This window comes from Microtus pennsylvanicus, chromosome 6 (genome assembly GCF_037038515.1).
Source record: "Microtus pennsylvanicus isolate mMicPen1 chromosome 6, mMicPen1.hap1, whole genome shotgun sequence".
Classification (NCBI taxonomy): domain Eukaryota; kingdom Metazoa; phylum Chordata; class Mammalia; order Rodentia; family Cricetidae; genus Microtus; species Microtus pennsylvanicus.
In genome coordinates, this window is record NC_134584.1 from 80540476 (window position 1) to 80559283 (window position 18808).

General features: G+C 39.6%; 1 protein-coding gene across 2 annotated transcripts in view; it reads left to right on the forward strand.

The window, feature by feature from the left end:
- The window catches only part of Anapc10 (anaphase promoting complex subunit 10), a 57885-nt gene that overhangs the window by 18265 nt on the left and 20812 nt on the right, over positions 1-18808 (forward strand). For both annotated transcript variants that reach the window (XM_075976540.1, XM_075976541.1), the window contains exon 4: positions 3191-3311. In XM_075976540.1, the coding sequence (XP_075832655.1) occupies positions 3191-3311 (121 nt within the window). The remainder of the gene's footprint in view (positions 1-3190; positions 3312-18808) is intronic.

An 18808-nucleotide genomic window follows, 5' to 3' on the forward strand; every position in this document is an offset into this window, starting at 1 on the left:
TCTTCCTGAGTGTGCTGTTACTCCAGAGATAGCATGGTTTTCTTTGTAGAATTAGGCTGGCCTCGAACTCAGAGATCCACCTGCCTCTGCCTCCAGAGCATTGGGATTAAAGGCATGCGACACCACTGCTCCGCCTTATGAATGTTTTTTACTTATGTCATTTACCCTAGTATTGCTGAGGGAACTCCTTCCATCAAGCGGGACTACTTTATTGCGATCATCTACATAGTGTTATTTCTTTAATCAGAGAAGCTGTAAATTGAGAGAATACAAATGAAGCATTAGTTCTGGGTCAGCCACATAGTGTTATCTTGCTATGTGTTGCTGTTGTTTTAAATGTTCATTAATATTACCATTCTTTGCCTTTCTAAAATCACCCTGGTTTTCATGTAGGTTTTGGTGTTGAAGTTATCCCAAATTTTGTAACTTAGAAGTAATACTTTTATTATTTATGTAAAAAGTTTGATCCTTTACCTCTACTTTTGTTTTTTCTTTTTAATTTCTGTTGTTTCTTATCGTTCTGTCTTAGGGAGACCTTTACTTCCTGCTTATGGCTCATCAAATAGCCTTTCAAAATTTCTCTGCATCCTTTGCTTCCCTTTGATGTGTCTGTCCTTGCTAAGATGTCAGTTTGGTAGTTCTGGTCTCTTAAGAAACATCATAATATCTCCTGTCAACACTTTCAGAGTAACTAGGATTTATGCATTTTCTTAAGAACAATCTTTATCTTTGCCCTTTTTTCTAATGAATAGTTAAGCTATGCAAATTTGGTTTCCCAGAGAAGAGCTCCAGATGCTGCTGTTTCATAGGCTGACTTTTGACACGGTTACTTTTGCTCAAGGGTCTCAGTGTTACCCAGCAGTGCTACTTTACACTGAACTTGTAAAGCCCTTTTTAGTAGATTTATAAATGTTTTTGGAGGGTCAGTGTTAGGAATTACCCATTTTTCTCCCTGATGACCAAATGACATATGTTCATCCTGAAAAATTATTCAGAAAATACAGAAGTTGTAAGGAAGAAAATTAAGATCTTCAGTAGTTTTTACCCACCCAAAATAGACAAATTTGCAAAATTTGCAGTTTTATCTGTGCTCTTTTCTTTGCACAAATATAGATTAATGAATTTAAACAATCATTCCCAAATATGATTCTTTTGTAATACTGTTTTATAATCTGCCCTTTCCCCTATTGCAGCAATGCATCTGCATGATTATTTTAAAATATAGATGCTTTTCAATTGTTGTTGAGATTATGTTCAAGTAAGCCCATTAAAAATCGAAAACATTGTAAGTCAAATGTATTTAATAAACGGTTTAATGACTTCTCTCCCAGCAGCCTGCAGCGCACTTTCTACCTCTATGGAAGAGAGGAAGCGTCCAGCTCTGTTCCAGCTTGATTTTTCTATATCTACCAACCAAAACGTGTTGTGCCTTCAACAGCAGGGTCCTGTCTAGTTCTGGTGGGCCACAGAACGATAGCAGTAGCTTGTATTGTTTTCAGGGACTCGTTGACTTCCCCAGCTAACAGCTGCTGTGGTAGTATTCCACTCCAGAGCCTGGGAATCATGGCTTCTGGGAGCATTGGTAACTTGTTTAGGTTATCTCCCTTTCAACTCTTTCACTTTTCATTATATATTTAAAGTTAGTTTATGAAATAGTAGATTTTCATGTGGCCTTTTAAATAATTCTTTGTTTTGGTTAGTCCTCCTATCCTCTTAAACCCCATCCCTACTTAAATCTTTCTATCCCTTATACTCCTCCTGCCTACTTTTTTTTCCTGTAATATATGATCTGTTATCCCCTGTCTTAGTCAGTGTTATATTGCTGTAAGAGGCACCATGACCAAGACAGCTGTTACAAAAGAAAACATTTAATTGGAGTTTGCTTATACTTTCAGAGGTTTAGTTCATTCTCATCATAGTGGGAAGTATTGTGGTCTGCAGGCAGACATGGTGCTAGAGAAGTAGCTGAGAAGTTCCACATCTGGTTTTATAGGCAACTGGAAGAGAGAGTCTTTGGGCCTGAAAAGCCCACCCCAGTGACTTACTTCCTCCAGCAAAGCTTCACCTACTCCAACAAGGCCGTGCTTACTAATCCTTCTTAAGCAGTGCCGCTTCTTGATGACTAAGCCTTCAAATATATGAGCCTATGTGGCCATTCTTATTCAAACCACCACACCATCCTCACCTTAGACATCCTTCCAGCTCCACACACCCGTGGCCCCTCTTTAGCTTTCTGTCCTTTATCAGCACACAAATCTAAAATAATCGGAAGGCAATGAATTTTTAGTTCACTTAGAAATTGGATTAGTGAGCCACAAATGTTATTTATTGGCTCAATATTCTTTTTGTAAGGAAATTTGGATATTATCATTCATTCGGATACTTACTAATATATGGTAAACAATTATCTCCTTGTTTAAATTTCTTTCTTTGGTTTTTAGAAATTGAATATTTTTCATATTTCTTAGTCTTTTTCATTCCCTGAGGTTAATTTTCTATAATGTAGTTTTTGCTTATTCCCAAATGGTATGTATGTATATTTTGAAATGGAATAGAATTTTATTTTGTACATTTAAGTGGCAGGGTATGCTTTTTATTTTATTTATTTATTTATTTATTTATTTATTTATTTATTTATTTCCAGACAGGGTTTCTCTGTGGCTTTGGAGCCTGTTCTCTTGTAGACCAGGATGGCCTTGAACTCAAAGATCTGCCTGCCTCTGCCTCCTGAGTGCTGGGATTAAAGGCGTGTGTCACCACCGCCTGGCGCTTTTTACTTTTTAAAGTATTTATTTGTTGAGCCTGATTTTTTTACTTAGCTAAGTGTTTTTAATATCAGTATAAAGAATTAATTAATTAATTAGTAAAAGAAATCCAGCCTTGCTTGAACCCTTTCCTTGTATAATGTCTAAATAAAAAGGATGGGCGTCATTAATACTTGTTTGCATGCTAAAGCACCTACTTGGCATAACTGCTTCTTTACATACATTAGTTCTTGACCATGTTCTCGATGTGGTGTGTTTGAATATGTAAAATACTACATATGTACTTACATTTTTACATGTTTCCACCTGCAAGCTGAAGGGAAACCACAGGAGATTGTTGATTTAACCTCAGAAGAGGGCGTGCTTTTATTTTACTGTTTCCTTTTGATGTGATAAACCATGTACTTTTATTTTACTGTTTTTAGAAGAAAAACAACAGTGAAGACATTGTGTATTTATGCAGACTATAAATCTGATGAAAGCTACACTCCAAGCAAAATCTCAGTCAGAGTAGGAAATCATTTTCACAACCTTCAAGAAATTCGGGTATGTTGTTTAGTTTTGTTTTTTTTTAATGTGTGTTTCTTTAACTCATTCTATATATGATAGTCATAAAACAAGAAAATTATATTGAAAACTATGCATATAATATTTGTGTTTTTTTGAATTCTCATGTTTTTTTCTAGTGCTTTAATTATGGAATTTTCAGGCATAAGAAAAGCTGAAAGAATTGTACAGTAATCCGTTCACCTTTGGAATATGTTAATATTTCACTATATTTGCTTTATTAAAATTATTTTTTAATTCTTCAAAATAAGTTACAGGTTCCTGATGCCACCTAGGATACAGGAACATGTTCACTTTCTCTGCTGACTAAAGAATTAAAAGGCAGGAAGCAAGTGTTACCAGACATCTTGACAAGTCCTGGTGGTGCAACCTTATGAGACTTGGGAAATCAGGGCCTCCTTTTGCGGTTCTTAATCTCATTAGTAAAAGGAAAAAGATTAAGAATGAACTCATGGAAGCACATGGACAATTTATTATAGTTTAAAAGAAAAATTCAAGAGCAGGCAAACAGTTTAAATTTAACGGTTGCCAGAGGAGGAAAATGGAGAAGAGAAGCAGGAAAATGCCATGCTGCTTGAGATAAGCCGACATGTTGCTAAGCCACATGTGTAGCAGGGTTGTGTGGCAGGGAGGGGCTTCAGAGTACGGGGTGTGTGTGTGTGTGTGTGAATACTTAGGCTCTAGCCAGTGTCTGAAAGAAAAAGGCAGCGGGGAAGAAAAGGTAGTAGGAATTGTGGGCAGATTCAGACAAACATCAGCTCCTAGGGGTTGCACTAGGGAAGAAATACACATTATCTAATAGGGAACTCACCTGCCTCTAGTGGTCCCCTAACCAGGTCCCTAACCTGCTCCCACTGAATTAGTTGTCAAAGGATAGAGATCAGCTAGAGGTGAATTCCATGTTTACTATAACATCTTTATTTATTTCAAATATGTGAGCATTATATATTAGTAAGAGTTATCAGTATTTGATTAATATTCATTTTTAAGGGAAACATACAATTTATGCAAATCTTAAGTAGATTATTTGGTGGTTTAACAAATGTATATGTCTATGTAGCCTTTGCTCCTTTAAATTGTGGAACATTTTTCTCTTGGGAGTCTACTTTCATGGAATGTCTTTTTCTGTCCCTTTACTCTGAGTCTGTGTATGTCCCTAAGGATGAGGTTAGTAACAATGTAAGCAGCATGCACTCAGTTGCCTGACTACTCATGAGCTGATCAGTGTTTGGCTGAAGGATTTAGTCTCTGTATTCACAGTGATGACTGATAGGCCAGAACTTGCTGCTGTCAGTTGTTCATTGCCCTCTGATCACATTAGGTCCTTAGCACCTTCTTTCTTTTCTAATTTTGTGCTTAGGTAACTTTCCCAGTGGTATTTGTTGATCTTAGTCTTCATCATTTGCACAAAGATTTGTGATTACAAATTTTATGTAAAAGATTTTATATTTGTAATGGCTGTTTATTGTAATTAATAACAACTTGCGTTTGCAAAATTTTATTTGGCTGCTTCAACAAATGTATGCCTTGTTACATAGAATCATATGTTTTCTTGGGGAACACAAGAGAAGCAAATGTCCGTTACTGCTAGACAGGGCACTTAGTTAGAGGTTAGTTATTGTGATGAAACACCATAACCAGAGCAACTTAGGGGAGTAAAGGGCTCATTTTGTTCACAGTTGTATATAACAGTTCATCATTAAAAGCAGTGAGGGAAGGAACTCATGCAGCTCAGAAGCCGATGCAGAGACCGTGGAAGGGAGCTGCTTACTGGCTTGTTCCCATGACTTGCTCTGCCTGCTTTCTTATAGAACCCAGGACCACCAGCCCAGGGACAGCACCACCTGCTATGGCCTGGGCCTTCCCCCATCAATTGCTAATTAGGAAAATGCCCTATAGGCTTGCCTACAGCCCTGCTTTATGGAGGCATTTTCTCAGTTGAGGTCCCTCCTCTCAGAAGACTGTAGCTTGTGTCAAAACTAACCCACACAGTAGCACAGTGAGAATACTTCGAGGAAGCCATTCCATCCAAATCCAGCTTAGTTCCCCAGTGAGTGTGGCGAGTAAACCAAGAGCATGGCGTTCAGAAGGAGCTGTGTCACTGAAAAGCCCTTCCCAGCCAGAGCTTAGTGTCACCTTGTTTGGACTGAATCTGCTTAGAGATATTTGACCTTTGTGGTTCTAGATTTTTGTCTTTCCCCAGATTTGGAAAGGATTTTTGCTCTTATATATTAAAATTTTAAATTTATATGCTTTTAATGTGAATTCTTTTATATGTGTATGTGTGTATATTTATGTTAGTATATGCACTCATGTTCTGGGAGCTTTTGGAGGCTAGAAGAGGCTAGAAGGTCCCCTGGAATTGGAGTTAGAGGGGATTGTGAGCCACTGAACTTGGGTGCTGGATCCAAACTCAGGTCCTTTGGGAAAAACAGCAAGTGCTTTCAGCTGCTGAGCCTTCTCTCCAATCCGCTGTTGGTTATTTAAATGAGCTGCTTGTCTTTCTACTGGTTATTTTTTTTAGGTCATAAGTTTTGCAAGCTTTCATCAGGACTCCGCATGGTTTCCTCTTGTGGATTAGTTTCATAGGTTCTTTAGATTATTTCTGCTCTTGTGCATTAAATTTTTTATTATATTTTTCAGCTCTAGAATTTGTTTGGTTAAATAAACAACATCCACTTTTTACATTTCTGATTTTGAGTTTTTATTGTACTAATTTTTTTGAATTATTTCTATTTTTAAATCTTCTTGCGTTTTCTTAAAGCAGCTAGTTTGAATCTCAGGCAGCTTTAGGGCACTCCATTTCCCCTGTGATAGTCAGTGGTGCTTTATTTTGTTGCTTTGGTTGGGTAGTATTTCATGGATTGTTCTTGATTCTTATGCCATGATCTTACTGTCTGTGTACTTGAAGGAGAAGGAAATTATCCCAGTCTATGAAGACTGTCTGGGAAGGCCCACCACCAGCCAGCCCATCTGGAGATCCTGGGCAGGACGGCCGATGTGATCCCTGAGTGTGAGCCATTGGAGTCCTCAGTCCTCTGATAGTCTGGCCTGCTTCCAGCAGATGAGCTGGTGTGTACGTCTGGTGTCCTAACAGAAATAAAGCTTGTTTTTAATGAAGAACAGCTAGAAGTCTGTGTCTGCAGGGGCTGACATAGCTTTGTGGTAGTCTTGCTCCTGAGTGTGTAAGGGCTTATGTGCTGAGAGAGATATGATGCACGGGCCCGTTGGAGCCTACCATATGCTGGGAAGGACTTGTTGCACTTTGGAGTAGATCTGGAACCAAAGTCCATAGGAGTCTTCCCACCGCTAGAGCACTGAGTTAGACCTGATTCCTAAGTCCAGAGGGGCATGTCTAAAACCTGGATTTATAGTAATACTTAGAGAACCTCAATTTTTGGATGCTAACTGGTATCAGGGTCTTTTGGGATAGACTTGAATCCTAGGTATGATTGACTTAGGGTCACTAGAGCCTGAGTTTAAAGGATTCTTTGTAGGATTGGTTTGTAGGTATAGACTTGCAGGCTAAATCTGCAGGGTTTTGCTTGTGGTCTGTTGTTTCAAGTGCTAGTCTGAAACAACAACAACAAAAACCAAAACCAAACAAACAAACAGAGCCCAAAACAAGACTCCTAAAAATCAAAACAGCTCATAGTCCTTGTAGCATGGACTTGTGGCAGCCAGACCAGCGTTGGAGTCTACCTAGTCTACCTATTCAGCCTGGAATGAGGGAAGACTGTGCCTCTGCCTGTGGATGCTAACCCACAGCAGGTGCTAGCCTAATGAATAGGACTTGGGGAAGGATAGTGTGATGGTGGGGCAGGACTGAAGCCTTGGGCCATGGGATGCAGTTTGTTATTGGGACAGTACAGAGTTCAAAGATGCCAGGGCTGTTTTGGCCCTGCATTATACCTAGGGCCTAAGTCTTTGGGGACTAGAATGGTGATGGGGTAGGCCCGTATCCAGAGTATGCCGGGCAGAGCTGATCCTACATCTCTCCCTATACAATGCACCCTTGAGCATCCATGGGTACCGGTGTAGTTAGGCGCTGTGGTGTCTTGCTCTATGCTGGCCCTTCCTGGATTGGACTCCACATTGGGGTCTGAAGCAGAGTTCAGGCAGAGGACATCTCTTCTCACTGCACTGTGAGACTGTAGGAAGAGCGACACGAGAGATACAGAATTGCTCTTCTTGTCCTGCCGGATAGACCCCCACCCTCAAACAGGTTCGGTAGTCTTCTCTGACTTTCTCATTAGCTTTTTACAGAGGTGTTTCTGTGTACAGGTGTAGAAAGTTGGTCTGATTGTCAGATATTGCCAAGTTCCATTTTGCCGTCTTGCTGATGTCAGGGCTTGTTTGTTTTTTAAGACAGCTACCTGGTCTCCTGTATATGTATACTGTTACTTTCCTTTTCTTTTTAAGACAGGAACTTCCCATAATGCTGAGGCTAGCCTTGAACTAACATCCTCCCACCCTGTGCTGAGATTACAGTGTGTGCTAGCACACTTAGGTTATTTTACTTTTAAAGAATTTTCCTTGAAAAATAATTTGTTTTTGAAAGATTTTTATAAATAATATACTTTTTTAGTTTGAAATGTTTTCTGACATCATTATGCACTTCTTGTTCTTGAATAAATTCACAAAATAGATCAGCTGGTTTCCTTTTATTTATTTAGTCCACCCCCCCCCCGCCCCGACAGGGTTTCTCTGTGAGGCTCTGGCTGTCCGGGAACTCATTTTTTGGATCAGGCTGGCCTCAAACTCAGAGATTCACCTGCCTTCTCTTCCCAACACCCAGGATTAAAGGCATGTGCCACCATCAATTGGCTTTGCTTTAATGTTTCTTAATTCAAAATATCTTGATTTTTTTTTTTTAAAGTCAGATCCCATTTGACCAGTTGATAGCCTTTTAGTCATATATCCAGTACACTTAATCAGTACCTCGTGTTATGAGGACTTGAGGCTTAATTGTATGATTTGTTACATAGTTCATGCTTATCAAAATGGATTGCTCATACTGAGAAGATTTTTTGGGGGGACAATCTTTCCTTATTTGGGGTTACAGGTAAAAGTTGTCCTAGTGTGAGCTGTGTGACTATAGCACTAGAAATAGTCTGGTCTGGCGCATGCTGTCAGAAATGCCCACTAGATGTCACTGTTGGCATTTATTTTCTAGTCTTGTTTGCCGGTAGTCATCAGCTCAAATCTTCAACTAGCTTTAGTTGTAGTTTTTCCTAGAATATATTCGTATTAAAAAAAAAAAACTCTGATGAATTTTGGGAAGTGTACATTCTCATACGAGATCGGTGTTTATGAGGATCTCTTCTATTCTGTAGTGAGTTTGACAATACAAAATAAGGGTTTGGGAGGTTAATACGAGAAACTTTAAATGATATTTGGACCTTGGTATACTTTAATATCAAGTCTTTGCTTCTGTTGTTTAAATTTGCGGTATTACCGGTTTAGAAAAGGGAGTTTTACAGGCAGTGTCTTGGTTTTCTCTTGTATCTTTCTATGTGGTGACGATACGGCCTCATGAGACCAGCAATCCTAAGGAGTGCCAGGTGATGGTCTATTTTCCAGAATAACTTAATGAATAGAATAATGCTTTGTTTAATTCTCACTAAAGAACCACAAGTTCTGGATGTTCTTTTAATTAGCACCTTTATAGTTAATGATACTTTTAGTTATACATCTTTTTAGGTAATTTCTTACATTTACTGTTTTCCTTTTATATGCTCAAGAAGTGTCAAATAGTATTTTGTGTCTTAAGGAGAGATGAAGTAATATCATATTTTTTTTAAACAGTTCTCCACTACATGACTTACATTTAAAGAGAGACTTCTTGAATTCAGATGCTAAAGACAAGTGATTAAATCACAGAACTTTTATGAGAGCTTGGAGCCATCATTTCATAAGTTATAAGACTGGTTTAACTGAATGGAAAGTCTAAATAAATCCTTTTGTATTTCTCCATGGATTTTTGCCTATGAGCGGCTCTAGTATATAGTGAGGTATTTAAATAGTTCTTTTTTCCCCTAGAAATTGTGGATCTGCTTACTTAAAACATTTTAAATACTTATTTTTTGTAATCTTACTGATTTAAAGTAGTAACTTAAGAGTTTAAGGTGAGAAAAATGAATGACTACCTTATGTATCTTAAAATGATTCTTTTTTTTTAAAGATTTATTTATTAATTATGTATACAACATTTTCCCTAGATATATGCTGTAGGCCAGAAGAGGGCACCAGATCTCATTACAGATGGTTGTGAGCCACCATGTGGTTGCTGGGAATTGAACTCAGGACCTTTGGAAGAGCAGCCAGTGCTCTTAACCACTGAGCCATCTCTCCAGCCCTAAAATGATTCTTTTTCTGTCATCATTCCCTTCATTTCAGTTATGGACCATGGCTAGATCTTTGTATCTCTACGGAAAACTCTACAGAGGATCTGTAGTACTGTGCAGTGTAGCTGAGGAGGCAAACTGCCTGGGGGCTGGAGAGATGGCTCAGTAGTTAAGAGCACTGACTGCTTTTCCAGAGGTCCTGAGTTCAATTCCCACATGGTGGCTCACAACCATCTGTAATAAGATCTGATGTTCTGTTTTGGCGTGTAGGCAAACATGCTGTATATATAGCAAATAAATAAATCTTTTTTAAAAAACTAGCTTGGGCCAAATTGATTTTTTTTGCCAAAATTGATTTTATTTATATGCCACATATCTATTTTTAAACTTTATAAGTTGATGTTTAAGAGAATTGTATAAGCTAATAATGAGATTTTATAGCAAAAACTGCATATATAGAAGAGATTCTCTCTGCAGAGTGAGGATTTTTTTAATTTCAGAGTCTTTGTTTTAATTTCTCTTCAACTCTATCAGTTTATCTCCCCTTTCAGGGAGAACTTTCAAGGAAGGGCACTATTGTTGAACTTTAAAGTCTTTTTATTTTGTTTTGTTTTTGTTTTTTGAGACAGGGTTTCTCTATGTAGCCGTGGCTACTCTGAAACTCTTTCTGTAGACTATACCTGTCTTGAACTCACAGAGATCCGCCTGCTTCTGCTTCCTGAGTGCTGGGACTGATGGCATGCCACCACCTCCTAGTAAATCTTTTGTATTTTAACGTTATATTTTCACTTAATTGTGTTTTGCTTTGTGAAAGGAAAATAATATGTAAAGAAAATTTTATCTAAATAACAGAGTTGATGTAATTATTTAAACATTTTAGAAAAATCAAACAAAAACTTAACAATTTGCTAATTCTAGTTCTTTTAATATTGTTATGGAACTTTCTGCGTTTAATATGAACTGAAGTCATTTTGGCTTTGGGTTTGTTCCCTCCCCCCCCCCCACACACACCAAGGGTTTCTCTGTGTAGCCCTGCTGGCTTGGAACTCATTTTGTGGACCTGGCTGACCTTGAACTCACAGAGCTCCTCCTGCCTCTGCCTCCCTACTGCTGAGATTAAAGATTAAAGGTGTGCACCACCTTGCCCAGCTGAAGTAATTTCCTACACATATCTTGAAGGCACTCAAAGTTGTTTCTAAACTCTTGTTGGAAAAAAAAAAACAGCTTGCAACTGGGTGGTAGTAGGTAGTACATGCCTTTAATCCTGAAGGCAGAGGGGACAGGCTGATCTTTGAGTTTGAGGCCGGCTTGGTCTACAGTCCCAGCAATCCCAGCAGTCCCAGCACTCAGGAAGATTTTAAAATTCAACAATAGTGCCCTTGTTTGAAAGCCCTGCCTGAATAGCAATAATCCTGAAGAAGGGTAGCACAGATGAACTGATAGAATTGAAGAGAAATTAAAACAAGTCTCTGAAATAAAAAATATCCTTACTCTGTCTAGAGACACTTATGAAAGTGTTTCAATGAAAATATATAGGAGACAGAAATCAAATAGTTGGACTTTGGAGTTTAAATTTTAGATTAGAAAATGCTAATAATTTTGACTTGATGGTGCTACAGACCTGGCTGCTGACATCCTAGTGACATTAGGATTTAGTTGAGGTTAGAGCAGTTCAAGAGGAAGGAGTGCATTTGAAGGTATGTGGAAGGAATTGTGGCTGATGGCCACCAGTCTACGTAAGGAGAAATGAGCATCTAGAATTCTTAGATTCTCTCAACTGGTTGAATGTTACCATTTATTAGAAACTGAGTGCAGGGTTAAAGATTGTGTATAGGGAGGGTGGGAAGAGGATAAATAGATGAGATTAATTTTAGTCGCTAGTTTTTGGCTTCTCTTCTGGTAGATTTGAGGATCATCGGTGTGTAAGTAGCAGCTTAGAAGTGGTACTAGCTCATACAGGGAGTGTAATTGTAATTTTTTAAAAAGCAGCATATGAGAAAAAGATGCCATGTGACAGTGCTCAGGTATGAGTGTGTGGGTGTGTGCACTTGAGTGCAGTTGCCTGAAGAGGTCCCCTGAGCTGGAATTAGAGTGAGCCATCCAGTGTGCATGCTAGGAGCCAAACTCAGGTCCTCTGCAAGAGCAGTGTGTCCTTTTAACCACTGAGTTATCTCACTGACCCAGAACCGATTCTTCCTCCTCCTTTTTTTTTTTTGCGTTTACTTATTTTATTTTATGTGTATGAGGGTTGTGGAAGTTTGAGTAAAAATGACCTCACAGACTCATAGGTACTATTGGGAGGTTGACTTTGCTGGAGGAAGTACATCACAGGAGGGGCACAAGGACTTTGAGGTCTCAGATGTAGCACGCCCAGTGTAGCAGTCTCTTCCTCCTGTCTGTGGATCTAGATGTAGAACTCTGAGCTCCTTCTCCAGCACCATGTCTGCCTGCATGCTGCCATATCCCACCATATTAATAATGGGCTAAACCTCTGAACCGTAAGCCAGCCCCAATTCAGTGTTTTCCTTTATAAGAGTTGCTATGGTCAGGGTGTCACTTTACAGCAATAAAATTCTAACTAAGACAAGTGTTTTGCCTTCATGTATGTATGTTCATTACATGTGTGCCCTGATGCCCAAGGAGGCCAGAAGAGTGCTTCGTATCTGGGGGTACTGGAGTTACAAATGGCTGTGAAACCACCAGATGGGTGCTGGGAACTGAACATGGGTCCTTTGGAAGAAGAGCCATTTGGAAGAACTGCTGAGCCATCTCTAGTTCCAAGAACCCACTTCTTACAGTTTACATAGTGCCAAGCTAAGGACTAAACTTTTACTACATGGCTGTCCTATTTACATGACCCTCTTATCCTTAGCAATGTGGTGACTTATATTTTTTGTTTTATTGAAACAAGATCTCACTAGTCCAGGTATTTTTTGGAACTCTTAGTCTTCCTGCTTAAACCTCCCACCATAAGTGGCTCCCTTTTCCTTCCTTTCTTTCCTTATTAGAGATAGTGTTTTCCTGTATAGCCCAGGCTCACCTCCACCTTACTTTGTAGTCCAGGCTGCCCTTGAACATGAGCTTCTCTTATCTCAGTGCCCTGAATACTGGTGAGTGAGTTGAAGGAACCGCAGCAACTGCTCTGCACCCCTTCTCACCATAGCATTTGTAGAATATCCTAGGAAGGGAGTTTAGTCAGGCACCTTTCTTTTTCTCTCAGCTCGATTTACCGGTTTAAGTAAGCAGAGGACCTTTGGATCTTCAGTTTTCAAAACGAAGAAATGAAAACATTGGAGTAGAGCTTGGGATGAAAGGCTGTATGTAAAAGGCAGTGAGTGTTTCTCTTTCATAAAAGAATTAAGAAAAGTCATCATACAAGGTTTTGGACATCTTTCCTCTTGTGCTTAAAGTTAAGGTTAATGAACAGAAATAGTAACTCAGCTGTTTTGGTGGTATTTTTAGAATGAAGACTCTACATTCTAATTAGTGTAGGAAGATCACAACTAGTTTTGATTTGGGTGCTTAGTCAAGTAGGCAGAGACAGTAGGTAGGGAAGACTTGGGAGGTGGAGAGAGAGGGAGAGAGAGAAAGAGAAAGAAAACACAGAACTCTGCAAGCCAGATCAGTGGACGACCTTGAAGAAGTCAGTGGATGACCTTGATGTCTGTCTTACTTTGCTTCTATTGTTCTGATAAACATCATGGCCAAAAAGCAGCTTGGTGAGTTTATGTAGGTTTATTCATAATAGGTTTGTTTTATGTTAAATAGGTTTGTTCATAATAGGTTTATTTAATGTTAAAGGTCAGGGGCTCAAGGCAGGAATCCAGAAGCAGGAACAAAAGCAAAGGCCATTGAGGAACAGGCTTACTCAGTCAGCTTTCTGGTACCACCCTTGGTCGGCTGGGCCCTCCCACACTGATCATTAAGAAAATGACTCACAGGCTTGCTTATAGGCAATTTGGTGGTGACATCTTCTCAGTTAAGGTTTCCTCTCCCCAGTGGTCACAACAGGAGTTAGGACAGTGTTGGTATTCCTCTTCTACTGTCCTTGAGCCAGAGTCTCCTCTCCACTGCACAGGCCAGGCTGTGATTCTCCTCTCTGCCTCCGTTAGCAGTCAGGATCACAGACTCATGTACTGTGATGACTGACTGTAAACTCAGGTTCCTGGAAGCACTACACTCACTGAATCGTCTCTGCGGCCCTCAAAGAACTAGTAACAAAAGAAGACCTGGGTTTTGACTAAATAATTCCCTAGGGAAATGGTTCAGATAGTGTGTTGGTTATGTAACCTAATAAAAATACTATGTTAACAAAATGTTTTGGTATGTGCATACATTGCAGAAGAATTAGATAAAGCATATTAGCATATACTTTCTTTCACGTTTTTGTGTATGTGTACGCAAGTAAAGGCCAGAGGACAACTGTAGGTGTTCCTTCTCAGAACCTGGACCCCCCCCTCCCCGACCTGGAGGTTATCAAATAGGCTAGGATGCTGGCTCCCAGGCCCCAAAGATCCACCTGTCTCCACCTCCCAGTGCTAGGATTACAACAAGCATGTGTCAGTATGACTAGCTTTTTATGTGGGTTCTGGGGTCCAACTCAGTCCCTCGTGTTTGCACAGAAGCACTCTACCAGCTCTAACACTTCTTCCTTTCTTCCTTCTCCTCTGCCCCCTTCCTCCTCCTCTTGTTCTTTTCCTCTTCTTCTTTCTTCTGTATTGAGAACATCTTAAAATCTACCATTTATTGGGCCGGTCAAATGGCTCCTTGGGTAAGGGTGTTTGCTGACAAACTTGATGAGCTGAGGTCAATAACTGAGACCCATATGGTTAGAAGCAAAGAGCTGACTGTACCCCTCCCCTGAATACATAATAAATTAGTAAACATTAAAAAAAGACTGTCTTAGTAATTGTCAAGTATAGAATATATTTGTTGGGGGAAGGCTGCTTGTTCCTAGCTGCTGAGCCCTGAAATAACCTCACAGAAACTTAATTAAATCACTGCTTGGCCTATTAGCTCTAGCTTCTTATTGGCTAGCTCTTCTTACCTCTTAATTTAACCCATTTCTATTAACCTGTGTATTGCCACGTGGCTATGGCTTACCCACAAGGTTCTGTCTACCGGTGCCTGTCTCTGGTGTGATGGGGGACTTCAGCCAATCGCTTGCTGCTTAAGGTGTGTCCTCCTGGGGCCACACATAGCCAATAAAAACATCCATGTGCTCTTGCTCTCTCTTGTTGTGTTCCTGCTCTCCTGAATCGCTGGAACCCTGGTTTTGTAAGTTTCCTTTCTTCTGTTTATTAAAGCTGAATACTATTTTAAGTTGGTTTGGTTAATTACAACTTCCGATCGGCCATGCCCATCACTGGTGGGGCTACATGGCTTCTCACTGACTCCGCCTACTTTCTCTATATGTATCTCTTCCAGCCTGGCTATGTTCTGTTAAGCCATTGGCCAAAAGCAGCCTCTTTATTCATTAGCCAATAAAAGCAATACATATACAGAAGAACTTCCCACACCATGTATTACTGTCCATAGTTACCATGATGTAAATAGATCTCTTGAACTGATTCCTCCTATTTGACTGAAAGTTTGTATCCTTTAATACCATCTTGCCAGCCCCTACACATCTAATCTCTGGCATCCACCTTTCTGTTCTCCAGTTTTATATATGTATGTTTACATTTATTTCTTTTGAAATTTTTTTTAGATTTATTTATTTGTTATGTATACAATGTTCTGTCTGTGTATATGCCTGCAGGCCAGAAGAGGGCACCAAATCTCATTACAGATGGTTGTGAGCCACCATGTGGTTGCTGGGAATTGAACTCAGGACCTTTGGAAGAGCAAGCAGTGCTCTTAACCACTGAGCCATCTCTCCAGCCCCTTTCTTTTGAATTTTAATTAGCATACAAAGTATTAAATTTCATAAGACACTTATAGGTTCCACATGTGAGAGAAGGCAGACAGTTCTTGTCACTTCTGGACTATTTCACTGTCTTAGTTAGGGTTACTATTGCTGTGAAGGAAAGGGTTTGTTTATCTTACACTTCCATATCACTGTTTATCCCTGAAGGAAGTCAGGACAGGAACTCAGACAGGGCAGGAACTTGGAGGCAGGAGCTGATGCAAAGTCCATGAAGGAGTGCTACTTATTTGCTTGCTTCACTGGCTTGCTTAGCATGCTTTCTTATGGAACCTAAGACCACCTACCCAGGGATGGTATCATTAACAATGTACTGGGCCCTCCTCCATTGATCACTAATTAAGGAAATGTAGTATATAGGCTTACTTACAACCTGATCTTATGGAGGCATTTTCTGTTTTTCTCATTCTGCTCTTTTATTATTTTAAATTTTTTAATTCATTTTACATACCAACTCCTCCCCTCCTCCCTCCCTTTTTCCCATTACCCTCTCACTCCCTTTCCCCACCTTCCTATCCACTCCTCAGAGAGTTAGCAAAGCCTGGCAGATCAAGTTGAGGCAAGACCAAGCCCCTCCCCGCCCTGCATCAAGACTGAGCAAGGTATCCTGCCATGTGGAACGGGCTCCAAAAAGCCAGTTCATGCAGCAGGGATAAATCCTAGTCCTACTACCAGGGGTCCCTCACACAGGCCAAGCCATACAACTGTCACTCACATTCAGAGGCCCTAGTTATGTGTCATGCAGGGTCCCCAGCTGTCAGTCCAGAGTCCATGAGCTCCCACTAGCTTGGGTCAGTTGTCTCTGTGGCATGATCTTGACCTTCCTTGCTCATCTAATTCCTCCTCTCTCTCTTTGACTGGACTCCAGGAGCTGAACCCAGTGCTTAGCTGTGGATTTCTGCATCTGCTTTTAACAGTTTCTGGATGGGGGTTCTATGATAACAATTTGGGTAGTCACTAATCTGATTACAGGAGGCCAGTCCAGACACTATTGCTAAGGAATCTTAGCTGGGGTCATCCTTGTAGATTCCTGGGAATTTCCCTAGCACCAGTTTTCTCCCTAATCCCATAATGACTCCCTCTATCAAGATATCTTTTTCATTGCTTGCTCTCTCTCTCTCTCTCTCTCTCTCTCTCTCTCTCTCTCTCTCTCTCTCTCTCTCTCTCTCTCTGCTCCTCCCCCAACTCAATCATCTCATTCCCTCATGTTCTCATCCCCTATCCTCCCCCCTCCCAATTTACCCAGGAAATCTTTTCTATTTCCCCTTCCTCCTTGTTACCTAGCTTCTCTAGGACTGTGGACTGTGGACTGGTTATCCTTTGCTTTATATCTAACATCCACTTAGGAGTGAGCACATACCATGTTTGTCTTTCTGGGTTTGGGTCACCTCAGGATGATTTTTTTCTAGTACTGTCCATTTGCCTGGAAACTTCATGATGTCATTATTTTTAACAGCTGAGTAATCTTCAGTTGAGGGTCATGAGGGGCATCTAGGTTGTTTCCAGGTTCTGGCAGTTATGAATAATGCTGCTATGAATGTAGTTGAGCAAGTGTCCTGGTGGTGTGGTGGAGTATCCCTTGGGTATATGCTCATCAGTAGTATAGCTGCATCTTGAGTCCCAATTTTCTGGGAAACCTCCATATTAATTTCCAAAATGACTGTACAAGTCTGCACTTCTACTAGCAATGGAGGAGTGTTCCCCTTGCAACACATCTTATCCAGCATGACTTGTGTCTTTGATCTTAGCCATTCTGACAGGTATAAGATGGCCTCTCGGAGTCCTTTTGATTTTCATTTCCCTGAAAGCTAAGGATGTTGAACAATTTCTTGGAGTGTTTATTAACCATTTGAGATTCTTCTTTTGATAGTTCTCTGTTTAGATCTGTACTCCATTTTTTTAATTGAATTATTTGGTATTTTGATGTCTAGTTTCTTGAGTTCTTTTTAGAGATCAGCCTTCTGTCAGATGTGGGGTTGGTGAAGATCTTTTCCCATTTTGTCTTGTTGACCATATCTTTTACCTTAGAGAAGCTTCTCAGTTTCAGGAAGTCCCATTTGTTAATTGTTGATCTCAGTGTCTGTACTACTGGGGTTATATTTAGGAAGTGGTCTCCTATGCCAGTTTGTTCAAGGTTTTCTTTCTTCTCGCTTTCTGTTCTATGAGGTTCAGTGTGACTGGATTTATGTTGAGGTCTTTGATCCACTTGGTGATAGATATGGATCTTTGCATTCTTCTACATGTTGATATTCAGTTTTCCAGCACCATTTGTTGATGATACTTTCTTTTTTCCATTGTACAATTTTGACTTCTTTGTCAAAAATCAGCGTAGGTGTGTGGATTAGTGCTAAGGTCTTCCATTGATCCACCTGACTATTTTTATGCTAATACCAAGCTGTTTTTATTTCTATAACTCTATAGTAGAGCTTGAAGTCAGGGATGGTGATGATGGAGGCATTTTCCTTTTTTTTTTTTTTTTGAGACAAGTTTTCTGTGTGTTACAGTCCTGACTGTTCTAGAACTTGCTCTGTAGACCAGGCTACTTCTGTATTGTGAGTAGAGTAGCAATACATAGGGATTTGCAAATGTCTCTGTGGTTGTTTTTTGATTTCACATGGAGTAAAATTCACATGTAGTAATATTCATATGTAGTAATACTTCACCCTGATTTTTAAAAATATGCAATTAAAATAACATATTCTTTAACTTACAGCATTTCAATTTGTACTGAATTAACTAACCCAACTAACCAGGCTATGGAAATGACTCTGAAATGAACATAAAGGTACTTTGCAATTATTTAAAACTGGACAATGTCTCTATACAGTCCCAGGGAGAGTAGAACATTCAGCAAGCTCCTGGTTTTGGATCTGCCTCTCATTTTACCTATATTGAATCTGGGCAATGTATGTTGTTTACATAGTGTTATTATTTTTAATAATAATCATACACATGACTTTGGCTTTTGACATATTCCTTGAAATTTATGAGAAAAAAAGAATTATTTTTCTCTGTACACCCTATAAACCATAATACGTTTGTTTTCATCGTCCACTGAGCATTATCATTTTATATAACTGCCAAACCTCAGAATTTAATCCTGAACCTTTGTTTTCTTATTTTATGAATTGCTGAAGATATTTTACCTACAAAATATGTATTGACATAACTATGATGCCAGTTGCTTTAAGACTTACTCTTGG